This window comes from Oncorhynchus mykiss, chromosome 4 (genome assembly GCF_057628025.1).
Source record: "Oncorhynchus mykiss isolate SJ-2025 chromosome 4, ASM5762802v1, whole genome shotgun sequence".
NCBI lineage: Eukaryota > Metazoa > Chordata > Actinopteri > Salmoniformes > Salmonidae > Oncorhynchus > Oncorhynchus mykiss.
Genome location: NC_143025.1, coordinates 23,779,179 through 23,800,043, shown reverse-complemented (window position 1 = coordinate 23,800,043; position 20,865 = coordinate 23,779,179). Strand labels below are relative to the sequence as shown.

Sequence of the window (20,865 nt, the reverse complement as noted above, 5' to 3'; positions counted from 1 at the left end):
TAGTCTCTGACCGTGTCCCTGTGTGTGTGTTTAGTGGACATGCCCCTGACTGGCACCACAGTGCCTCTACTGATGCCACTGCTGATGCTGATGGAGCGCCCGGCGGTGGCGTTCGAGGGCATGGAGCTGTGGGAGAGCAACGACCAGGGCTGTGAAATCCTGCTACGCCACCTGGAGGAGGCTCGCAGCGTGGCACACAATGCTGACTCATACACCGCCAACACTGAACGAGTCCTGCAAGGTAATGCACTCCACCGCTAGATACACACCTACTGCTAGATACACGCCCACCGCTAGATACACGCCCACCGCTAGATACACGCCCACCGCTAGATACACATCTAACAGTTGTCCAAATTAATTGCTATGCAAATACTCTTGTCCAAAACGACCTGTATTCACATTTGCCCTTAGCGTTTTTCACACTATACCAAATGCCATTCTGCATGTCTCGGCAGGTATGATGAGTTACAAGGCCAATGATAATGTGTTCTTTCTGGCTACAGATTTCCAGGCTGATGAGGATCTGTTGGAGATCTGTAAAACAGACTTCCAGCTGCGTCTGCTGTGGGGCAGCAGAGGGGCGGCTGTCAACCAGACGGAGAGATACGACAAGTTCACACTCATCCTGACTGCTCTGTCCAGGAAGCTAGAGCCAGCGGTCAAACACACAGAACTCTGAACAGGACAGTCAGGCTGGTTAAGAGAGAGGATGAGGAAGATTGTTACAGAGCGAGACCGCTGTCCTTTCCCAACCTGTCCACTGGAGTGAGTCAGATCCATTTGGAACTCATCCTTGGCAGGACACCGATCTGAGTGTGCTGATATGAAGGGGAAAAATGTCCCTCCTTGACGCAGGACGGGGGGGGGGTTGCCTGGTCCCAGATCTGTTTGTGCTCTTGCCCACTATTTGGGGTCGGCAGGTAGCCTAGTGGTTAGAGCGTTGGGCCAGTAACTGAAAGGTTGCTGGATCGAATCCCCGAGCTGACAAGGTAATAATCTGTCATTCTGCCCCTGAACAAGGCAGTTAACACATTGTTCCCCGGTAGGCTGTCATTGTAACTAAGAATTTGTCTTGCCTAGTTAAATAAAGGTAATTTTTTTATTAAAAAAAAAAAAATACTCCGTTGCCAATGGCATGACAATGAGTGTCAGGGAGTTGGCACAATTGCACAAACAGACTGTCACCCAGGTTAGGAGGGGGGCATTTACACCATATATGGTAGTGTAGCCCTTTGACCCTGGTCCTTAGTCATCCTACTGTATGTTAGACTGGAACACACACCGACCACAGAGAGGACTCAAGAAGTGTTTCTGAAAGTGTTTGTCAGATGGAAATGTATGTATGAATGTGTCACTAAAGTAGTGATTGTACACCCTTGTTATAACGGTACAACAATGACTTTGAAAGGAGAACATAGAATGACGAGACAGAAGTAGAAGGAGGAAAACGATTGGTCGCTATACAATAGAGGCAGTTTAACCGTATATCTTCAATACTATATACTGTATGTACATTAACTAGATCTTCGACTGTGTGTTCCATGTTCCTCAGATGGTATGAGTTCATCTGGATAATCCTGAATGGTGTACATAATACATAATCATGTGAATGCTAGACTGTAATATATTTCCCTCTTAAATATTGACTTGTAAATAGAGTTGAGTATAATATCTTTATATGAATTATTGTCAAGAAATGAATAAATAGATGAAGAAATTACATGGTGTCTGAGTAACAACAACAACCGTGGAACATTTCACAGTAAGTATTATGATGCAAGAAAATGGTCTGGATTCCATCCATATCACACAAGTATTGTGGAAGATCAGAGTTCACAGTAAGTATTATGATGCAAGAAAATGGTCTGGGTTCCATCCATATCACACAAGTATTGTGGAAGATCAGAGTTCACAGTAAGTATTATGATGCAAGAAAATGGTCTGGATTCCATCCATATCACACAAGTATTGTGGAAGATCAGAGTTCACAGTAAGTATTATGATGCAAGAAAATGGTCTGGATTCCATCCATATCACACAAGTATTGTGGAAGATCAGAGTTCTTGCTGGATTGAAATGTAAAAAGGTGGAGACTGTATTGACGGGAAACACTGCAATGTCATCTCAGTTGGAAATCACCTTTATATTTGAACATGGATCTTATGCGATACAGATTGAATCCAGCCCTGTGTAAATTAGGAGGGAATAAGCCGAAAATCCAGAATAGTCCAACCAGGATTTTTGGAAAACCAGGGAATTTTACAACCCTAATGAAGGCTTCAATAAGATGCTAAATGTTCTTTGGTATGTTCATGTGTTTGTTTTATTAGAACAATGAGAAAAAAACAGATCCCCCCCCCCCCACAAAGTGTCTTGACAACATGAAAAAGTAAAGAGATGTGCACAACAACATGAAGAAGTAGAAGTACTGCCATTGATTATTACAATGTGTTAAAATAAGAGTCAACAGTGAGATTATCATATCTACTTTTTGCAATTAAATGAATTTGCTACCATGCCAACTCAGCTAGGTTGGTAGATAACACAATTTGCTCCTTGCCGTGATATGCGTGAATTCTTTATATCATCTTAAAGCATATTGTTAGGTTTTTTTGCATAATGATCAGAATTACAGCATAATGGATATGATTTAGCTCACAGTTTTAATCCAAAGTGAAAATCACATTTTTAAATGTGGTTGCTAGTGAAAAACCTACAGCATTATCTATCGTCATACTTTGTCACCACTGAAGGCCACTTGCACCACGGTGCCAAGAATACGGTTAGCACTGTTTTAGGCCATTAGAGACAAGCATGTCAAAATCCTACGAATGAAGGATAGCCAGACACACACACTGCTGAAATTAATGGGTTACGGTGCTTCATATTCAAATCAACTACTTACACCATGACAGCTTTTCCTGATTTAGAGATCTACAATGCCATGTTCTAGATATTGGATGATATTGTAGGGTAGGGTCAATACATATTTGCTGTAAGCTCCAGAAATGTTGAGTCAAGCATGCACCTTCATGCCCTGAAAGCCATTCAAGGGAATTTCACTGAAACGAAAGGGAGGATTCCAACCCCCACTTGTGATAACACACCTATTAACCAGTTCAACAAGAGAGGAGTGATGATTCAAATGAGAGCATTCATGCAGGCAATGGAATTTACATGATAAACTAAAAATCACAGGATTTATATAACATGCACTGTTCCATTTGATCTGCATGAGCTTTGTTAGTGCACATTAAATCAACGAAGCAGATCGGTCTTAATCAAGACATCCAATGGAAGTACGAACATGGGGTTCTTTAGGAAGTTCAGAGGTACAGTTCAAGTAAGATGAGCATATCATGATATGATAACAATGTCACTTTCACAGCTTTAAGTATTGATTAAGAACTAAAGCACTGCTCGTATAAGCATTTCAGAGTGGGACCATCAGATTTACAGCAGAAAAAGTTGTTTTTAATGGTGAATATTATACCCTGCCAAGGGTAAAACGCTGTGTCAGTCTCATAAAAGCTACTTAACTTCTTTGATTAAAGTCCAATCACTCACCATGTCAATTATGCTCATATGCAAATTCAATTCACTTTCAAATTCATTCAATTCAAGAGGGTTAGTATCAAAAGCATTTACACGGCTAGCTACAGTAAATGCCTTTATTTTGTGGTAGTTCTGAACTCTACACCTCCTATAATAACATAGTGGTCACCTTACATTTGTACAAAAGGTAGCATACAGAGTCCATTTCATTCATTCATTTATTCATTGATATTCGATTCAAATGCTATAGGGCAAAAGTGCATCAGTGAAGACCATGTCCCTATTCAGAAGGATGTTCTGACAACAATGCATGGTTACTTTGAGCTAACGGCACGGCACGATTCTGAGAAGTGAGTCATTCATCTGATTAAAATCCCTATAAAAAGTCACAATAAAAACACATTCAGCATGAAATAAAAGAGATGTTAATACATACAATTTAGTAATAAAACAAACTACGTATATGCATACACACATTAGTACGCATACATATGTATAATCACATTCACAATTATAATATGCGCTTGAAACAGGAACGGTATGGGAATGCAACACTCTTTCACGTGGAGACCGCACGCAGCAAAGCCCCAGTATGCTCCTGTGAGACCGAGGAGAAGAGACGCGGCAGGAGTCTGGGTGGGGCCCAGAGGAGCACCACAGCAAGCCACCGTAGACTGTCGGTTGGAGCCCTTGTGTGCGGCAGAGAGTGATGGAAGAGCAATCAGCAGGTCCATCCCCACTCCCAGAGTTAGTATTAAGGCAGAGACTGCAAGGAGATTTGGAGTGTTGTTGTTGAATTGCGGGTTGATGCCCAGTCATTTGTCTCAGCTCAGCCTCCAGGTTTCCTAGCCTGAGCTGCTGTGTGATGACTGGCTGGTGAGGGAGGAGGTTTCCTAGCCTGAGCTGCTGTGTGATGACTGGCTGGTGAGGGAGGAGGTTTCCTAGCCTGAGCTGCTGTGTGATGACTGGCTGGTGAGGGAGGAGGGCCCTCTGCTGGCATGCTGCCTTTCTCCAGTCTGCGGTGCTGGTGCAGGGTTGAGGAGGAGGGGATGAAGTGGTAGTGTAAGGGCAGGCATGCTGTTTCTAGAGAAGTACTGCTCCTACGCTGATCTGAGTGGCCGTGCCACATGAGATCCTGAACAACAGCACGACAGAGGTGACGCTCAACACACACACGGCATGATGGGAATGTTTTGATTAACACAGAAAGAAAAGAAACGGAGAGACAAAAGAAACCAAAATCGTGGATGAATGAAGGAGACAAGACAGGAAGATTAGAAGTGAACCAACGGGCGGCGGGGGCAACCACAGAGTTACATACAAGACGCTGCATTCCTTCCCGTATGACGTAATGACAGTTCATATTACAGACATGCTGAAGCACGTTAAGGTAAGGCGACCGCAGGCGAGTAGCACAGACAGGCAGACATTCCCAACAACGGAATGAGAATGTAACAATGCGACAACAAGGCAGGCTGTTAGTGCTGGATGTTGCCTGAAGAGCAGAAATACAACATTAAGAGATACGTAATAGTGGAGTAGTAGTGTGTTCATTGCTTATCTCTCATTATAAAAGATGTTGTGAGTCGCTAACTATAAGCCCCCTCCCTGGTCCCTGATCTTGCTGGTATGCTGCAGTGGATTGGTTACTCTGTGTTGTGTATAGACAGTTTAGAAGAACACTCCCCTCCTATAGAGGCATAGCTACCACCTCAGGAATCTTCACTGCTATGGAATGATGTTAATGGCCATGGATGTGTGCATGCAAACATGTGACCTGCCAACCCCCTCCCCTCCCAAGTCAAGCCCTGCCTGCCACTAGCTCCACCAGACTCAGCATGTACCCTCCACCAAAGACCTCGCCACACTGCTCCACTCAGGAACCTGCAGTCCAACAGGAGAGAGAGAGAGAAAGGAGAGGAGTTACTGTACCGACCCCCACCCCTAGGACAGAGACAGATAGCGGACAGTAAGTAGTACACAGTGAAGAACCACGCCCCTGGGTGTAATATAGCCCTGACCACCAGAGGGCAGCATTGTTGTGACACACACACATACAAATCAAAGGAAGAGAGAAGAAGTGTACAATTATCTTAAAGGGTAGTATGGTGGTGGGAAATATGAGTCATATAGGCACAAACTAGGCCACTCCTTACCGGGACGTATTACTGCATTCCTGTCTTAATAGGTGGAGCAGAGTACTTAACATACCAGGCTCACAACAGCTGAGTGATAACATATAGACAATACAATGGGTCAAATCTGTATAAGTCACTTTTCCTATTTTCCAAATCACTTTGATCCAAAGTAGAAAGATCTTAAAACCAGAAGAGCATTTTATCATCTACCTTAAAAAAAAAAAAAAAAGATACATGAACTAAAAACAACAAATCATTTTTGAAATATTAAATAAAATAATCAGGCCTAAGGGGTGATGAGTCCCCTTGCCATAGAGCATGGCTATGGATACGTCGTCCTACAGACACACATGGCTTAATTCATTGATACTGAGCTCCTAGAGGGTCACGACAATAGCAGGACTGTAGAGTGTTTGTTTGTCCGTGAGCTCACACAGTGAACAAAGAGGACTTGCTGTTCGGACCAGCATTCCCCAGAGGAAGAGGGCTTATAATATGAGTCCATGCAGGTGGTCAGATCAGATGTAGGTGACTGCACCTTTGCTGTTCTTCTCCATGGCGATCTCCACGTAGGACGTGGGCACATAGCCCTCCTCTCCGCTCTGCTTCCTGGCTCGCGTCCAACCGTCGCCCTTGTCCTCCTCGATGATGTACAGCACGTCGTCCTCCTTCATCAACAGTGTTCCCTCATTCTGACCTGGGGGTCAACAGCACAACACAGACCAGAGACATTCTGTTAGCGCACAGAGAAAGAACCACAACACAGACCAGAGACATTCTGTTAGCGCACAGAGAAAGAACCACAACACAGACCAGAGACATTCTGTTAGTGCACAAATAACCACCTTACAGGAATATCACATCACATCATTATCATTATATCATTATCATGAAAATGCTAAAAACTGCTCCAGTGTTTGAGTCAATATCGCTAGTTGAAATGCCCAACCCACCACACACAGTGTCACCACACAGTAAGACAGTGAAATGCACAGAGCGCACCACTGGCTCGGCTGTACTATACCATCAAAGGAGTAGAGCGCTTTGCAGTGGCCAAGGACTGGGAGGGGGTCGTCGTTGTCAAATTCATCATCAAACTCGTCTGGCTGGTGGGCCTGTCGGGGGTCTGGCTGATGGGCCTGTCGGGGGTCTGGCTGGTGAGGGGGGCTGCGGTGCTCCTGGCTGGGGTCATCTGTGTAACTGCCCTCAGGGCTGAGGAGAGGAAGAGGAGAAGAAGAGGGTGGGGCGAAGAGATGGATGAGAGAGTCAGTGCCATCTCAGCCACTCAAGCTGTAGGATTCTGCTCCAGGCAGACTGTGACCGAGCGTTCCGAGTCATTTTCCTTTAGAAAAACTATTACGACTCCACCCATGTTAAGCTTTCAAAGACACAAAGAACAAGGTGTGTCATTCTATTTATATACAGACATCTGGTAAACCTGTTAGATTGGATTTGTTCAATTTACGCTATGGCCCAGGGGAACATGTTACTTTCACTACAATAACTCTCCTATGTTACTACTATTAATACTTCTTCTAGTCTACAATCTATTACTACCACATAAACAACGTGTTTCTGTGCCCTCTGACCTCTCTCTGCCATGGGGTGTGTGATGGTTGACGTCGGCACTGGGTCTTCGATCTCCTCTGGTGCTCACCTTCCCCTCCACCTCTGACAGCCAGCTCTGTGTGTGTGAGGGAGACAGAGAGAGAGACAAAGAGAGAGACAAAGAGAGCGAGAGAAAAGGACATTAAGAGGTAGACAGTCATAACATTCATATTGCTGTTAATACCCCCACGATGGATACACTCATTCTTATCCTGGATATGCCATTGTTCAACCAGTCTTTCAATATAGTGTGATAGATGTAACCCTCGGACTCTCAAAGAACTCCTATCCTGTTCTACTCAGTGTTCTGTTGACAAAGGGAAGCCGTGCATTTAGTCATCCCCCAGAGGGGGCTAACTCGGCACAGGAAACCGTCGCCCAGTCACTATTTCTCCAGATGTACTGTGATGCCTTTCTTCCGCTCTCCTTCACCCATTCCTTCCTTCAGGGCTCTTGGCTGGGGAGGCTTACCTCATTCTTGTGGATCTCGGAGCGTAGTTTCTCCATGTTGCACATGGTCTCAGAGATCTTGGGCTGGAGGCTCTGTGGGTCGCCCATCTGAGGGTTCTTCTCATACACATCCTTCATCTTGTTCAGTGCATCTCTTCACAAACATACACGCAGTCACAATGTCATAGTAACATAAACTATTTAACAAATGACACTGACATGCCAATGAAACACTAATGAAATGTGGACAGTATAAGAGAGACACAGATCAGTGTTAAAGTAAGTCTTCCCATGGCCTACCTTTGGTCCACCTCTTTCTGTAGTTCTTTGCTGAGCTCGTCGATCCGAGCCTGCAGCCTCTTGCGTCTCTGTTCGGGAGGCAGATGGCTGAAGTCCTCCAGTGACGGAGCCTGAAATCGCATCAGGACACTATCCAGTTACAATGACACAGTCACTCGTGGTCTCTAGAGACCTTCTCACAGCAAGAACCTACGAGAACTATACTAGTAGAGACCGGAGAACGAATAGGTTGGAGAGCCTCACTCTAGAACGGCTCGTGACACTAGACCTGTCCTATAGAACTCCACAAGGTGAGACACGTACAGCTAACTACGGCAGACCAGACCTCACCTTCACTGACCACTGGGCAGGTTTGGGTTACAATAGAAGAAAAAGCAAAAGATGGAACGGTTATCAAAACATGTAGGTTGTCACGGTAACTACGAGCACAGCATCACAAGGGTGTGACTATGGAAGGAGAGTCAAGAGGTTGTCGGGGGTTACCCACAGCTGTCAAGAACAAAGATGGACAGAATCTGATGAGCCCTATTAGTGTGTCAATCTGGGTGAAGTTATACTTATGTAATCTGTTATTATATTTCAATCATTTAACTTATTGAATCTTAACACTACATAGAATGTGGGGTATCATGTATTGGAAAGGCTATCCTCCAAGGAGAATACATTGTTCAAGATATCCTTTTAATTCCACTAAAAACAAGTTGACATCTTAAAAGCCCTCTTTAGATGATGCGATGCCATTTGAAGCAGGAAGAAGGTTGTTTCCAGGAAGTCCGTCTCCATACTGCAGACAACCATGAGTCACCTCATACATTAAGGAAATCAAACTAGGTCCTTCAGCCAGAAACCAAATGGGACACACAGGGGTGACACACAATCAATGGTCTGGCACAGTAATACCACTGTGTGACATTCATTTGACTGTTTAGCCGGCATACAGTATATTGGCTGGCTCATGATGAGGTCCAGTTGACCTTCATGTCATTTCGACATACCACCGTAACCTCTCCTTATCCAAATACCACCTACAGCTACAGTATCACTTCCTACACGTCACACAACACGCTCTACAATGGCACTACTGTGATTTCAACCCACATTCCTAACTAGAGAATAACTAACTGGATCAAAACCAGAGAGACAGAAGAGAGGGGGGTGAGAAGGGAGAGGGAGAGAAAAAGAGAACGAAATAAGGAGAGAAAAAGAGACTTAAATCACTGCAAACCCAAACACACTGACATGCTCTTCATCTTACCCCTCGTTTAAGACCCCTGAAAGAGGCTATCCTGGGTTTGACCGTTCTCAGTTCAGACAGACAGAAAGCTATGGGGTCACTAGCAAATTTAGGAGCCTGACAGTGGCTGGCGGTAGCCAGGTCGGGGCGGTGGGGAGCAGGGGGAGGAGAGGAGGGGGGAGACTGGGACGACAAAAAAGGGGTGATCAACCTGAAAACTTTTAGAACTAGGAACATAATTGTAACGATGGAACATAAAGTCATGGTGTAGTGAGACAGAGGTAAAACAATTAAAAATGTGGTTATCCAACACATTGTCCCATAAAACAAATCTCAACAGGAGAAACACCAGTTAAGGAAGATCATGCAATATGAAATCTGAGAGACCTTCGGGTGAGACACCATAAGAAACCATAAGACAAGAGCAGGCAAATCAAAGTCAATATGAGCACCAACAACCCTTGTATTAGACAAGTCATTTGAAAATGGTTAGCTACTCTCACACAAACCTACAAAAAGTTATAGATTAACAGACGGTATTGCCTTTGGTAGGTCAAAGTGTAGTGATTTATGTAATGAGATAGAAAATGCTAGATTCAGGTGACTGTTATAAAAAGACAGCTACCGTAAGGTATAAACCTACCAGTGGACTCTGTTACAAGAAAAGAACAGACAAAAATCAGTGAGTGGGCACACACACACACACACACACACATACACACATACATACATACATACAAGTTGTTCACTATTGAAACAACGAGTAAAGGTCTTGATAGCAGGTGATGATGAATCTCTCACCTTGGGCTTTTTCCCAAAGAGCCACAGTTTGTTCTTGGCCGCCTTGCTAATCGAGTGTTTGGGGTCTGGCTTGACCACCCCCTCGTTCTTGGGGGTGCTGATGGTGTTGTCTGAGCCCGTCCGGGAAAGGTTCTGACTGTAGTCCTCAAATGGGAAGTCCCCTGGAGGCTCAAAGCCTGACTTAAATGACTCCACTACAATCGCTGAGTCCTGACAGAGAGACAAAAAAAAGACAGTGTGAGACTAAGATATAGTGAAGAACAAACATTACAGACTGACATTTCTTTAAAATGATGTTTTCTGGGACACCATGACCTGAGTGCAGAGTACAGCTCAGCCCCGGGTGGAAACCAATGTGCAGCATGCGCTGTGTGCATAAAGAACAATCAAAGGAAAACATGGCCCACTGAGTGGGAGCAGCTCTGCTCAGCTGGCTGGATGTAGAACCAGCCAGGCTGTATGTAGGCCCGTGGGTGGGAAGGAGAGAGGAGGCTCTGCCTGCCGGGGCCAGCCAGCAACACAAACACTGGAGGAGACAGAGGCTGGAGACTAGGCAGAGGCTGACTGATACACCACAGCTAGCATGCTAGCAGATGCCCATAGACTTCTAGTCATTGCGCTAGTTGGCATTGGCTCGCGAAACTACCTCTAACCTCCTTTATACTGGACACAGAGACATAAAAACGTAGTAGACAAAGTAGACAAAGGGCCTCATTGGAAAAATCCTAAAGTATCCATATAACACTAGAACCGCATGGCCTTTCAGCATCCGCTAGAGAACGTTGCCGGGCGTTCCTATAGCATACGCATCAGATGCATATGCGCGAACACAAGCTCCAAAGTTTGATAAACAGTGCATAAACAACTGTAAATGATAAATTGCATAAAGAAATATTAGTGGAAATATATCCATGTAAAAACATAACAATAGTTATTATTGGGCTCTTGAGTGGCGCAGCAGTCTAAAACGGCAGAGGTTTCCCTACAGACCCTGGTTCAATTCCAGGCTGTATCATTCAGTTAGGCCTAATTGAAATTCAATTGTGAAGTAAAGTGCACAATTATCGCCCATTCATCCATGACATTCATTCAGTGAGGAGACGCACACATTAGCGCCTGGCTGGGTACCAACGTCCTACAGCACAAGTTGGTGAAAATGTTCAATACTTTTAAAACATTTGTGAGTTCAAACTTCTGAAAAATGAGCAATGTAAAAATATAAATATTTAAGGAAAAGTCAAGGAAAGAGCAAGAAGTTGCATTTTGTTTTGGCAGATTTTTTATTTATTTACAAAATCAAAACGTCAGTGGCCGTTGACCTATGGCGGTTCCAGTGTTTAGAGAGCCATTGCCTCACCGCTGGCCTGGCTGGTGGGTGGATGACTAACTACTGATCCTGCTCCACCCATGAGCTGCCTCCGCTCTGTGCTAGAGTCACCATGCTAAAGCAAAGTCTTGTGTACACCCTGCTTCAAACTATAGAGCACCGTCACATATGCTCATGCTATAAGGGAATCATGCTACTGTGTAGGCCACCATAGCATCATAACATAGGGCACCATGCTCCAGACCCACCTTGCGTTGGTCCACAGCCTTGGCAGCAGTCACCATGCCCTCCAGACACTTGGAGATGATGGGGACGACTCTGCGCTCCACTTCGGCAAAGTTCCGGTACGTCTCTCCCAGCTTCACTGTCCGCCTCTCGTCCATGTCCTGCAGGTTCTGGAGAGGTCGGGAACACACACACACACCCCGTGACCTCTGACCTTTTGGTGTCCTGTGAGCCAATCACAGCTCAGATTTCCATCTCTCCGGCCAATGCGGGATGAGACAGAAGTTGGAGCCTGGAGGAGAATGGCTGGCCGTGGCTTACCTTGAATATCTGTGGAATGGCCACATTGAAATGTTTCCACTGTTCCCCGTTAAAGTTCTGCAGCTGAGCAGCATACTCGTTCTTACTCTCGTCTGCTGAGTGTGTGCGCAGGTACAACTGGGACTTTGCCTGCAGTGGACAAGATGGGAAATTCAGGACCACTCAATACACACAGCAAATGACAACCTCCGATGTGTATGGGTGTAGGTAGTTTACATGTCAAGGCTCAAGCCAGGGCAGGACTTACCTTTTCTACCTCTGACTTGGTGGCGTTGATGTCGTTGTCTAACCTGTCGTAGCTGATCTGTGATTTCTCTGCCTCCTTGCACTCCCGCTCAAACTTCTTCTTGCTCTAAGAAAGTCAAATAGGAGACAGATTATTAGTCAAGACATATTGACCTCTTCTCTAAACCAGGAGTCAATCCTGCCTTGTAATGAATGCAAGCCTCTACCATTTCTACAGGACATAGATAGGAGAGCAAAACAGAGCAGAAACACTTTGTGGTTAAACAGGCAGCAGAGCAAACGAAAAACCTCTAAATAAATGTATGCTTTCCTCCTGCTAAAAAATCTGTGCTGCATTACGTGACAGTGCAACAAAGAGGAATACCTAAGGCATTACTGACATTCTCAATGTGAGATTCAACTGATGCTGGCTGCAATCACACAAGCCCTAAAAGCAGCAAAAATAATTCAATAATTCAGCCTTTGACAATGTGACACACAGGCAAACTGGAAAGGCATGAAATGCAGGAATTACTTCTCTCATCAGTGTGTGTATGTTTGTGTGTGTGTGCCGATGTGTTCTTTTATGTATGCATCTTCCTGTGTGTGTGTATGCACTCCTTTAAGTGTGTGTGTGTGTGTGTGTGTGTGCGCGTGCAGAGGTAAGTTGAGATCCTCTTGGCCCTCTCTCACAGGCGGCCCAGCAGGACTGGGCGTCTGGCTGTCGGCAGAGGGGAGCAGGTCCCTGCTGGAGGTCCACGTGTCACACAGGCCTCCTTCCCTGCGAGGGGCCTTCCCTGTCCTCTCCGTGCCCTGTGCCACGTGGCCCTCCCTCCCTCCCTCCACCCATCCATCTCTTCCCTGCCTCCTCTCACACACTCACATTGTCCATATGTTTCCAACACTGGTCCAGATACTGCTGGGCCTTCCTGCCCTCCTGAAGGTGCTGTGGAGTTAAAACACACAACTCAACACACAGATGTACCATCTTAATTTGACTAGTTTCTCACAGCGGGAAAATAATCCTGCAGCAACAGGAAATGTTAATTATTATGTGGATTCAAATTAAATTTACATTTTTGTGTAGGGTTTGATACATTTAGCTAGGATAATTCAAGGTTGACATTTTAAAGTGGAAATAAACTTTAGAAGCCTTTTTAAAACCTTGAATACACTACAATTTGCATTTCCGATGGAACAGAGTAAATAGGTATTTTAACGTCAGATTCAGCCGGTGTCTATTCCACAAGTCACCACCGGCTGAATCTGACGTTAAAATACCTATTTACTCGGTTTTATCCAATCAGCATTCAGGATTAGACCCACCCGTTAAATAAATTAAGATAGTGCACCTGTACGAACAAGAGTATCTACTATACACAACATAACAACACTGTACATAATGAAGCCTGCAATACGTACATCCAGGGATTATTGTCCTACTGGTAAAGCCACTCACGTGTTTCCTCTCTGACTTGAGGTCCTGTGAATACCTCATCAGCTCTCCGTACACATTGTGCCCCATCTCCTCGGCCACTACCTCCCTCTGCCCCGCATAGTCATTCAGCTCATTCAGGATGGAGTAGAAGGACATGCACGACGAGAACCTGAACACAGGACAGGTTACTCAGCACAACAAACAAGGATATTAGCAAGTAAACTTTTAGAAATGAATTTGTGAGGATAGAGAGAAAGACCGATCAGATGGCAGTGGTTATGGACAGATCTATAATATGGTTGGTCCTATGCTGGACCTAGGCTCTGATTAAAAAGAGACCGGCTCCCCCTCTGTATCACACAGAGAGTATGAGGCCTAGTGGGAACTAAAAGGCCAATAACATGTCGGACTCTGTGATAATATTGATAACAGACCCACCTCCCCTTAGTGACATCACCAGCTCCCTTTATTAGAATTCTCCTATCTGTACTTTACTATTTATATTTCTGACTACTTTTACTTCACAACATTCCTTAAAAGATTGTAGGGAGTAAAAAGTACATTTTCCCTGACACCCAAAAGTACTCGTTACATTTTGAATGCATAGCAGGACTGGAAAATGGACAAATTCACTCACTTATCAAGAGAACATCCCTGGTTCATCCCTACTTCCTCTGATCTAGCGGACTCACTACACACACATGATTTGTGTGTAAATTACATCTGAATGTTGTAGAGTGACATCTGGTTTGCTTAATATAAGGAATTGGAAAAGCTTTATACTTTTACATTCAATATTTTAGCAATAACATTTACTTTTGACAGACTTTTACTCAAGTAGAATTTTACTGGGTGACTTTTACTTAGTCATTTTCCATTAGGGTATTTTACTTTTGCTCAAGTATTAAAATTGTGTACTTTTTCCAACACTGCACACACGCATCCACTGAGGAAGGACCAAGGAAGGAGGGATAGGGACATAAACTCAGCAAAAAAAGAAAACATCCTCTCACTGTCAACTGTGTTTTTTTTAGCAAACTTAACATGTGCAAATAGTTGTATGAACATAACAAGATTCAACAACTGAGACATAAACTGAACAAGTTCCACAGACATGTGACTAACAGAAATTGAATAATGTGTCCATGAACAAAGGGGCGGATAAAAATCCAGTGTACGCCAGTATCTGGTGTGGCCACCAGCTGCATTAAGTACTGCAGTGCATCTCCTCCACGTGGACTGCACCATTTTAGCCAGTTCTTGCTGTGAGATGTTACCCCACTCTTCCTCCAAGGCACCTGCAAGTTCCCGGACATTTCTGGGGGGAATGGCCCTAGCCCTCACCCTCCGATCCAACAGGTCCCAGAGGTGCTCAATGGTTTTGAGATCCGGGCTCTTCGCTGGCTATGGCAGAACACTGACATTCCTGCAGGATATCACGCACAGAGTGAGCAGTATGGCTGTTTGCATTGTCATGCTAGAGGGTCATGTCAGGATGAGCCTGCAGGAAGGGTAACCACATGAGGGAGGAGGAAGTCTTCCCTGTAACGCACAGCGTTGAGATTGCCTGCAATGTCAACAAGCTCAGTCAGATGACTGACACCGCCCCAGACCATGACAGACCCTCCACCTCCAAATCGATCCCGCTCCAGAGTACAGGCCTCTGTGTAACGCTCATTCCTTTGACGACAAATACGAATCTGACCATCCCCCCGTGACGGTGGGTTTGTGCCTATGGGAAACGTTGTTACCGATGATGTAAGGCAGGTCCTCACCAGACAATAGATCTACAAGACCTCAGTCCAGCCTCTCTCAGCCTATTGCGGACAGTCTGAGCACTGATGGAGGGTTTGTGCGTTCCTGGTGTAATTCAGGCAGTTGTTGTTGCCATCCTGTACCTGTCCCGCAGGTGTGATGTTCGGCTGTACCGATCCTGTGCAGGTGTTGTTACACGTGGTCTGCCACTGCGAGGACGATCAGCTGTCCGTCCTCTCTCCCTGCAGCGCTGTCTTAAGCGTCTCACAATTTATTGCCCTGGCCACATCTGCAGTCCTCATGCCTCCTTGCAGCATGCCTAAGGCACGTTCACGCAGATGAGCAGGGACCCTAGGCATCTTCCTTTTGGTGTTTTTTAGAGTCAGTAGAAAGGCCTGTTTAGTGTCCTAAGTGTTCATAACTGTGACCTTAATTGCCTACCGTCTGTAAGCTGTTAGTGTCTTATCGACCGTTCCACAGGTGGATGTTCATTAATTGTTTATGGTTCATTGAACAAGCATGGGAAACAGTGTTTAAACCCTTTTACAATGAAGATCTGTGAAGTTATTTGGATTTTTAAGATTTATCTTTGAAATACATGGTCCTGAAAAAGGGACGTTTATGTTATGCATCCTTTAGAGGGCCTCCTTCACTCCCTCCCTCGTCCTCTCCCTGTCCTGTTACAGCACCAGTGTTAGCACACAGGGCCAAATGATGTAGGGATAATTTAATTAATTAGGGGAAGAGTTTCAGAGAATTCAGAGGCTGGTGTCCCAAATATCAGTGCTGTGAGGCTGAGGCTAAAGGGAGCCATCTCTCCCTCCCTCAGGTCTCTCCCTCCCTCCCTCCCTCCCTCAGGTCTCCCTCTCCCTCAGTCTCTCCCTCCCTCCTTCCCTCAGTCTCTCCCTCCCTCCTTCCCTCAGTCTCTCCCTCCTTCCTTCCCTCAGTCTCTCCCTCCTTCCTTCCCTCAGTCTCTCCCTCACTCACAGACCTTTGATATCATTCCTGTGCGATAGCAGCCAATAATGTCCACATCAGAGTCAGATATCCTACACAGCTGTAGGACTTGCTAACTCTTGCTGACTTGTTACTCTATTCTATGGAAGCAATTAAACATTTAAAAAGTGCTGTGTTGCCATGGCAGTCTGTGTTTGTGGTGACCGGTCTAGTGGAAAGGCCCAGTGTGTGTGGCATAAAGCTGATACCGTTCACAGGTTGTTAACCATTTAATACACATGGGTCTAATCTACTCACCTAGGTTCATCATCTTTGGAGCGCTTGGGACAGTACTTCTTAACCAGGTTCCTGTGAGGAGAGAGGATACATATGGTCAGAGACAGATAAGAGTGAGACAGACAGAACAGACAGCTGCCTTTTTTACTCCCCAAGACAGGAGCACATTAACCAAAATTACAGCTCTTTCTTTATTTCAGTATTTCCTTCTGTATGTGAATATGATAAAATGATTGGCTGAGATAGCTCAGTTTCTCGCATTCAGACGCTCCTCAGAGAGAGACTAGATAAAAGTAGGTCAGACCGACACAGATAACCTGGTACTGTGTGATATTCCTGCACTCTCCTCGGTTGTTCCCTACAGAACACATGCAGGAGGAGCAAAACAAAAGACATGGTTGTCTTTGATAAAGTAGTCCCTCTGGACAGGGGCTCCTGTAGTGTGGGGCTGTGCTGTGGTGCTCTTCAGGCATGCAGTGCTCAGGTTCCACTCGCTCTTTAGGGATGAATAGAGGAGGAATACAGAGAGGTTTTCAGAACTTGCCGCCGCCCTGCCCCCCTCCTCCAATCAGTCCCCACTGAGACCAACTAATGAAGGGGCTTACACCAAACAGCACTCGGTTTCCCAGTCCTGGGAGGCAGGGGAGTGGCTACACACACACACACACACACAAACAGACAGACTGTCCAGGGAGTCAGAGACTGGGGAGAAATACATCCACAGAAACGGTAGAGAGAAGGAGTGCTGAAAATGGTAGCAGCGTGAAGCCGATCAGCATGTAATGCACATGTTTTAAGAATGCATGAGGGCGAAATCACAAAGCTCTTCTTCAGCCCATGATTCATAGCTGGATATTCACTGGGTTACACACGCTGTGACTAAACATTCCCAGTTTAGTCGTCATTCAGACGCATCTCTTTAAAATAAAATATTCCTCAGCATATTGGTGCTGTAACTAGGCAACACCCAAAGGAGGAGGGGGGGGGGGGGAGTAGAGCCTGGTGGGGGTGCAGAGGCCACAGCTGGAGCCTCTACGTTACAACCACAGCTCCAGGGATGACCACAGCTCCAGGGATGACCACCGCTCCATGGGGACTGCACTGATACTTACGGCAGGTTGCATTTTATGTGGGCTAGAATGTACCTATATGCATCTGATCAGTGCGGGATCACCTATGGTTTACCAACCTAGCCTACATCTTCCTAATCTTGTCAAACCAGTGGTCTCACTAACTAAATAACTCGTCGTTTTAGAACTCTTTGTTGTTTTTTTTTTCTCCTTGGTAGATTTGCTCCAAAGGTGATAACATGGTTGTCAGGGAGGATACAGCCTTGAGGGTGCAATCCAACAGCGTATAAATGGGTTTACATCTGTAACAAACTCCAGCGTTCCCATTGGAGGGGCGTTGGCATCTGCCTACTCCTCTACTGTCTAGAGACTGGCCAGTAGCCACCTCCTAGATATCTATTATATTGATTTGTGGCCCTCCAAAAATCTATTAATGGCAGCACAACCATGTCAGATTGGGCTGAGCTGGCCCTATTGTTCAGGCTGAGTGGACACTTTTAGATACTCATCAAATCACATAATTTGATAATTATCCTAGTCATTATTTAATTACCGGTAATTCTACATTGATATTAGATGATTAGCATATTGAAGGTTAATATACAGTACTAATGCATCCATCCACTAATGTGATTTTCTGGAGTTTTTTTCTCATTTTGTCTGTCATAGTTGAAGTGTACCTATGATGAAAATTACAGGCCTCTCTCATATTTTTAAGTGGGAGAACTTGCACAATTGGTGGCTGACTAAATACTTTTTTGCCCCACTGTACCCATCTATAACACAGAATACCGTATTCTACACAGAATACTCATTCAACTAATGATGTAAAGTACAGGCAAAACCACTCAAAAACAGTTCTATGGAACTGAACGATAAAAGCCATATTCTTACCTTAACTGTTTTGCATAGGTCTGTTCAATCTCCAGCCTTTCCTTGACAAACTTTGCATACCTCTCTAGGAAGTCGATCCCCCATTGAGTATGCTTGTCAAGGTTTTCAAACTGGTCCTGAGAGAGAGGGATGGAGAGAAGAGGGAGAAAGTGAGACGTTAGGGTTGGAGAGAGATGACCATATGAGTGCTTACAGTGGCATGCATATGATGGATTAAATTAAATGAGGCATGAATGAGAACCCAGTCGTCTGACATTGAATTACAAGCACATGTTGAGTCACTACGTTATTCCTGTGCAAGGCTGTACTTCCTCAATGATCACACTGGGTACTATCAAGAGTATGTCAAATGATAGGAAAGCTAAAGACACACAGCACAGGCATACAGACACACACAGCACAGGCATACAGACACACAGCACAGGCATACAGACACACAGCACAGGCATACAGACACACAGCACAGGCGCACAGGCATACAGCCACACAGCACAGGCATACAGACACACAGCACAGGCATACAGACACACAGCACAGGCATACAGACACACAGCACAGGCATACAGACACACAGCACAGGCGCACAGGCATACAGCCACACAGCACAGGCATACAGACACATAGCACATGCATACAGACACACAGCACAGGCATACAGACACACAGCACAGGCATACAGACACACAGCACAGGCATACAGCCACACAGCACAGGCATACAGACACACAGCACAGGCATACAGACACACAGCACAGGCGCACAGGCATACAGCCACACAGCACAGGCATACAGACACACAGCACAGGCATACAGACACACAGCACAGGCATACAGACACACAGCACAGGCATACAGAATAGACACTCCATACTTCTACAGATGAGAATTCCAAGGTGTCTAAGAGAAGAACCGGTAACCTATCGTTTCCAGAGTTAAACGGAAACTTTACAACTTTTCAACTTCATATTCATCATCTCCAGCAGCACCCCAACATCAACATATATGAACCTGGTGCGTTTCTATGTTTTGTAGTAAAAAAATATATAGGTAGATAAGTGTTTCCAATGACATCAGTGCGCATCGTGTGATTTTGACCAATTGTGGAGTACGCATTGCATATGAATTGCCTACAAATATGTTGTCATTGGAAAGTCATCTTTCTCTATATTTTTGACTATAAAACATAGAACTGCGCCATTCTCACATATGTTGATTTTGGGGTGCTGCTGGAGATTATGAATATGAAGTGGATTTTTTATTATATATATTTTTTTTTTATGTCCCGTTAAGGCAGAACAGGCTTTACAGTATATTTTAGATGGTTTAAGCAGCCTGAGATGATTATCCATACAAGGTCAACGTTGTATCGTTTCGAGAGATGCCTTATAACAGTGCTGGGCTGAGAGGAAAATGTTGAAACCACACCACAGTCAACACAGCTGACAACCTCTCCTCATGTGACCCTCTTGGCTGAAAATTTTAAAAAGTGTATTTTTCCAAATACAAATAAATTAAAGCTACATAATTTCCAAATGGACCGCTAGGTTTCAATAGCTCTGAAACTAATGTTAGTCAGGAAAACTAAAGCAGAGACCTGCTACTTCTGGGTCACACCTCAGACAACCATATATTCATCCATCCACATTGTGTGTTTTAAGTCAAATCAACTATATGCACTAAGCTTGTCTGATGCTTTAAGCACACTGTTTTATGAAATCCATTAAGACAAATAACTAGAGGGAGTACGACCGCAATTGATTTCACTGTGCAGGGCTGGGCTCAGACTCGCTGCACTAAAAAAGGACAGCCACTGACTGTGACTCGCCCCCATTGTCTCTCCTTCCTGCTGCAGTGACCACCACAGAACATCAAGTGTTTATCGCGTTGTTGAAGCTGCAACATAATTATAGCCATTACTGACTGAACATTTCTGCTACCAAAATCATTCATTTGTTTAGGAAAAAAATCCTTATTCCCTCAACCCTTGCTCTCTTTACGTGACACATGTATGCATCACATGCTGACCTTTAGCATGATCACATAAATAAATGGGTTATAACAAACTCAATGCCGTACCACGTGACAGCAAAATGGATGCAGAGAACATGACAAAAAAACAGGGGAATGTTTACTGGTTGCTCAGGAGGTAAAGGGGAAGTCAGATGTGTGGAATAAATTTGACTAGTTGTGGAAAACACTGGAAGATCAAGAAAAGGCAAGGAGCAAGTGCTGCGTGCATATTATGTGTACCAAACTGGTGCTGTTGGATTACAATATAATTTTCCTGA

General features: G+C 44.8%; 2 protein-coding genes across 9 annotated transcripts in view; one reads left to right on the top strand and one right to left on the bottom strand.

Annotated features, from left to right (window-relative positions):
• Window positions 1-1,721, top strand: part of LOC110521551 (breast cancer anti-estrogen resistance protein 3) — a 93,148-nt gene extending 91,427 nt beyond the window's left edge. For all 5 annotated transcript variants that reach the window (XM_021599165.3, XM_036969087.2, XM_090231542.1 and 2 more), the window contains 2 exons: window positions 35-241; window positions 507-1,721. In XM_021599165.3, coding sequence (XP_021454840.2) covers window positions 35-241; window positions 507-682 — 383 coding nt within the window. In that variant the 3' untranslated portion in view covers window positions 683-1,721. The remainder of the gene's footprint in view (window positions 1-34; window positions 242-506) is intronic.
• A 582-nt stretch (window positions 1,722-2,303) lies between these two features.
• LOC110521552 (formin-binding protein 1-like) overlaps window positions 2,304-20,865 on the bottom strand; it is a 74,800-nt gene continuing 56,238 nt past the window's right edge. The window contains exons 2-16 of one of the 4 annotated variants that reach the window (XM_021599169.3): window positions 18,578-18,693; window positions 16,635-16,685; window positions 13,647-13,794; window positions 13,071-13,133; window positions 12,210-12,314; window positions 11,963-12,091; window positions 11,665-11,811; window positions 10,090-10,299; window positions 9,310-9,471; window positions 8,385-8,396; window positions 8,055-8,164; window positions 7,776-7,908; window positions 7,286-7,380; window positions 6,721-6,908; window positions 5,842-6,393 (exon numbers count right to left, since the gene is read on the bottom strand). In XM_021599169.3, coding sequence (XP_021454844.2) covers window positions 6,215-6,393; window positions 6,721-6,908; window positions 7,286-7,380; window positions 7,776-7,908; window positions 8,055-8,164; window positions 8,385-8,396; window positions 9,310-9,471; window positions 10,090-10,299; window positions 11,665-11,811; window positions 11,963-12,091; window positions 12,210-12,314; window positions 13,071-13,133; window positions 13,647-13,794; window positions 16,635-16,685; window positions 18,578-18,693 — 1,848 coding nt within the window. In that variant the 3' untranslated portion in view covers window positions 5,842-6,214. Of the gene's footprint in view, window positions 5,443-5,841; window positions 6,394-6,720; window positions 6,909-7,285; window positions 7,381-7,775; window positions 7,909-8,054; window positions 9,941-10,089; window positions 10,300-11,664; window positions 11,812-11,962; window positions 12,092-12,209; window positions 12,315-13,070; window positions 13,134-13,646; window positions 13,795-16,634; window positions 16,686-18,577; window positions 18,694-20,865 lie in introns of those variants that run through there. The other 3 variants (XR_016495170.1, XM_090231545.1, XM_021599167.3) reach the window with 3 other exon arrangements.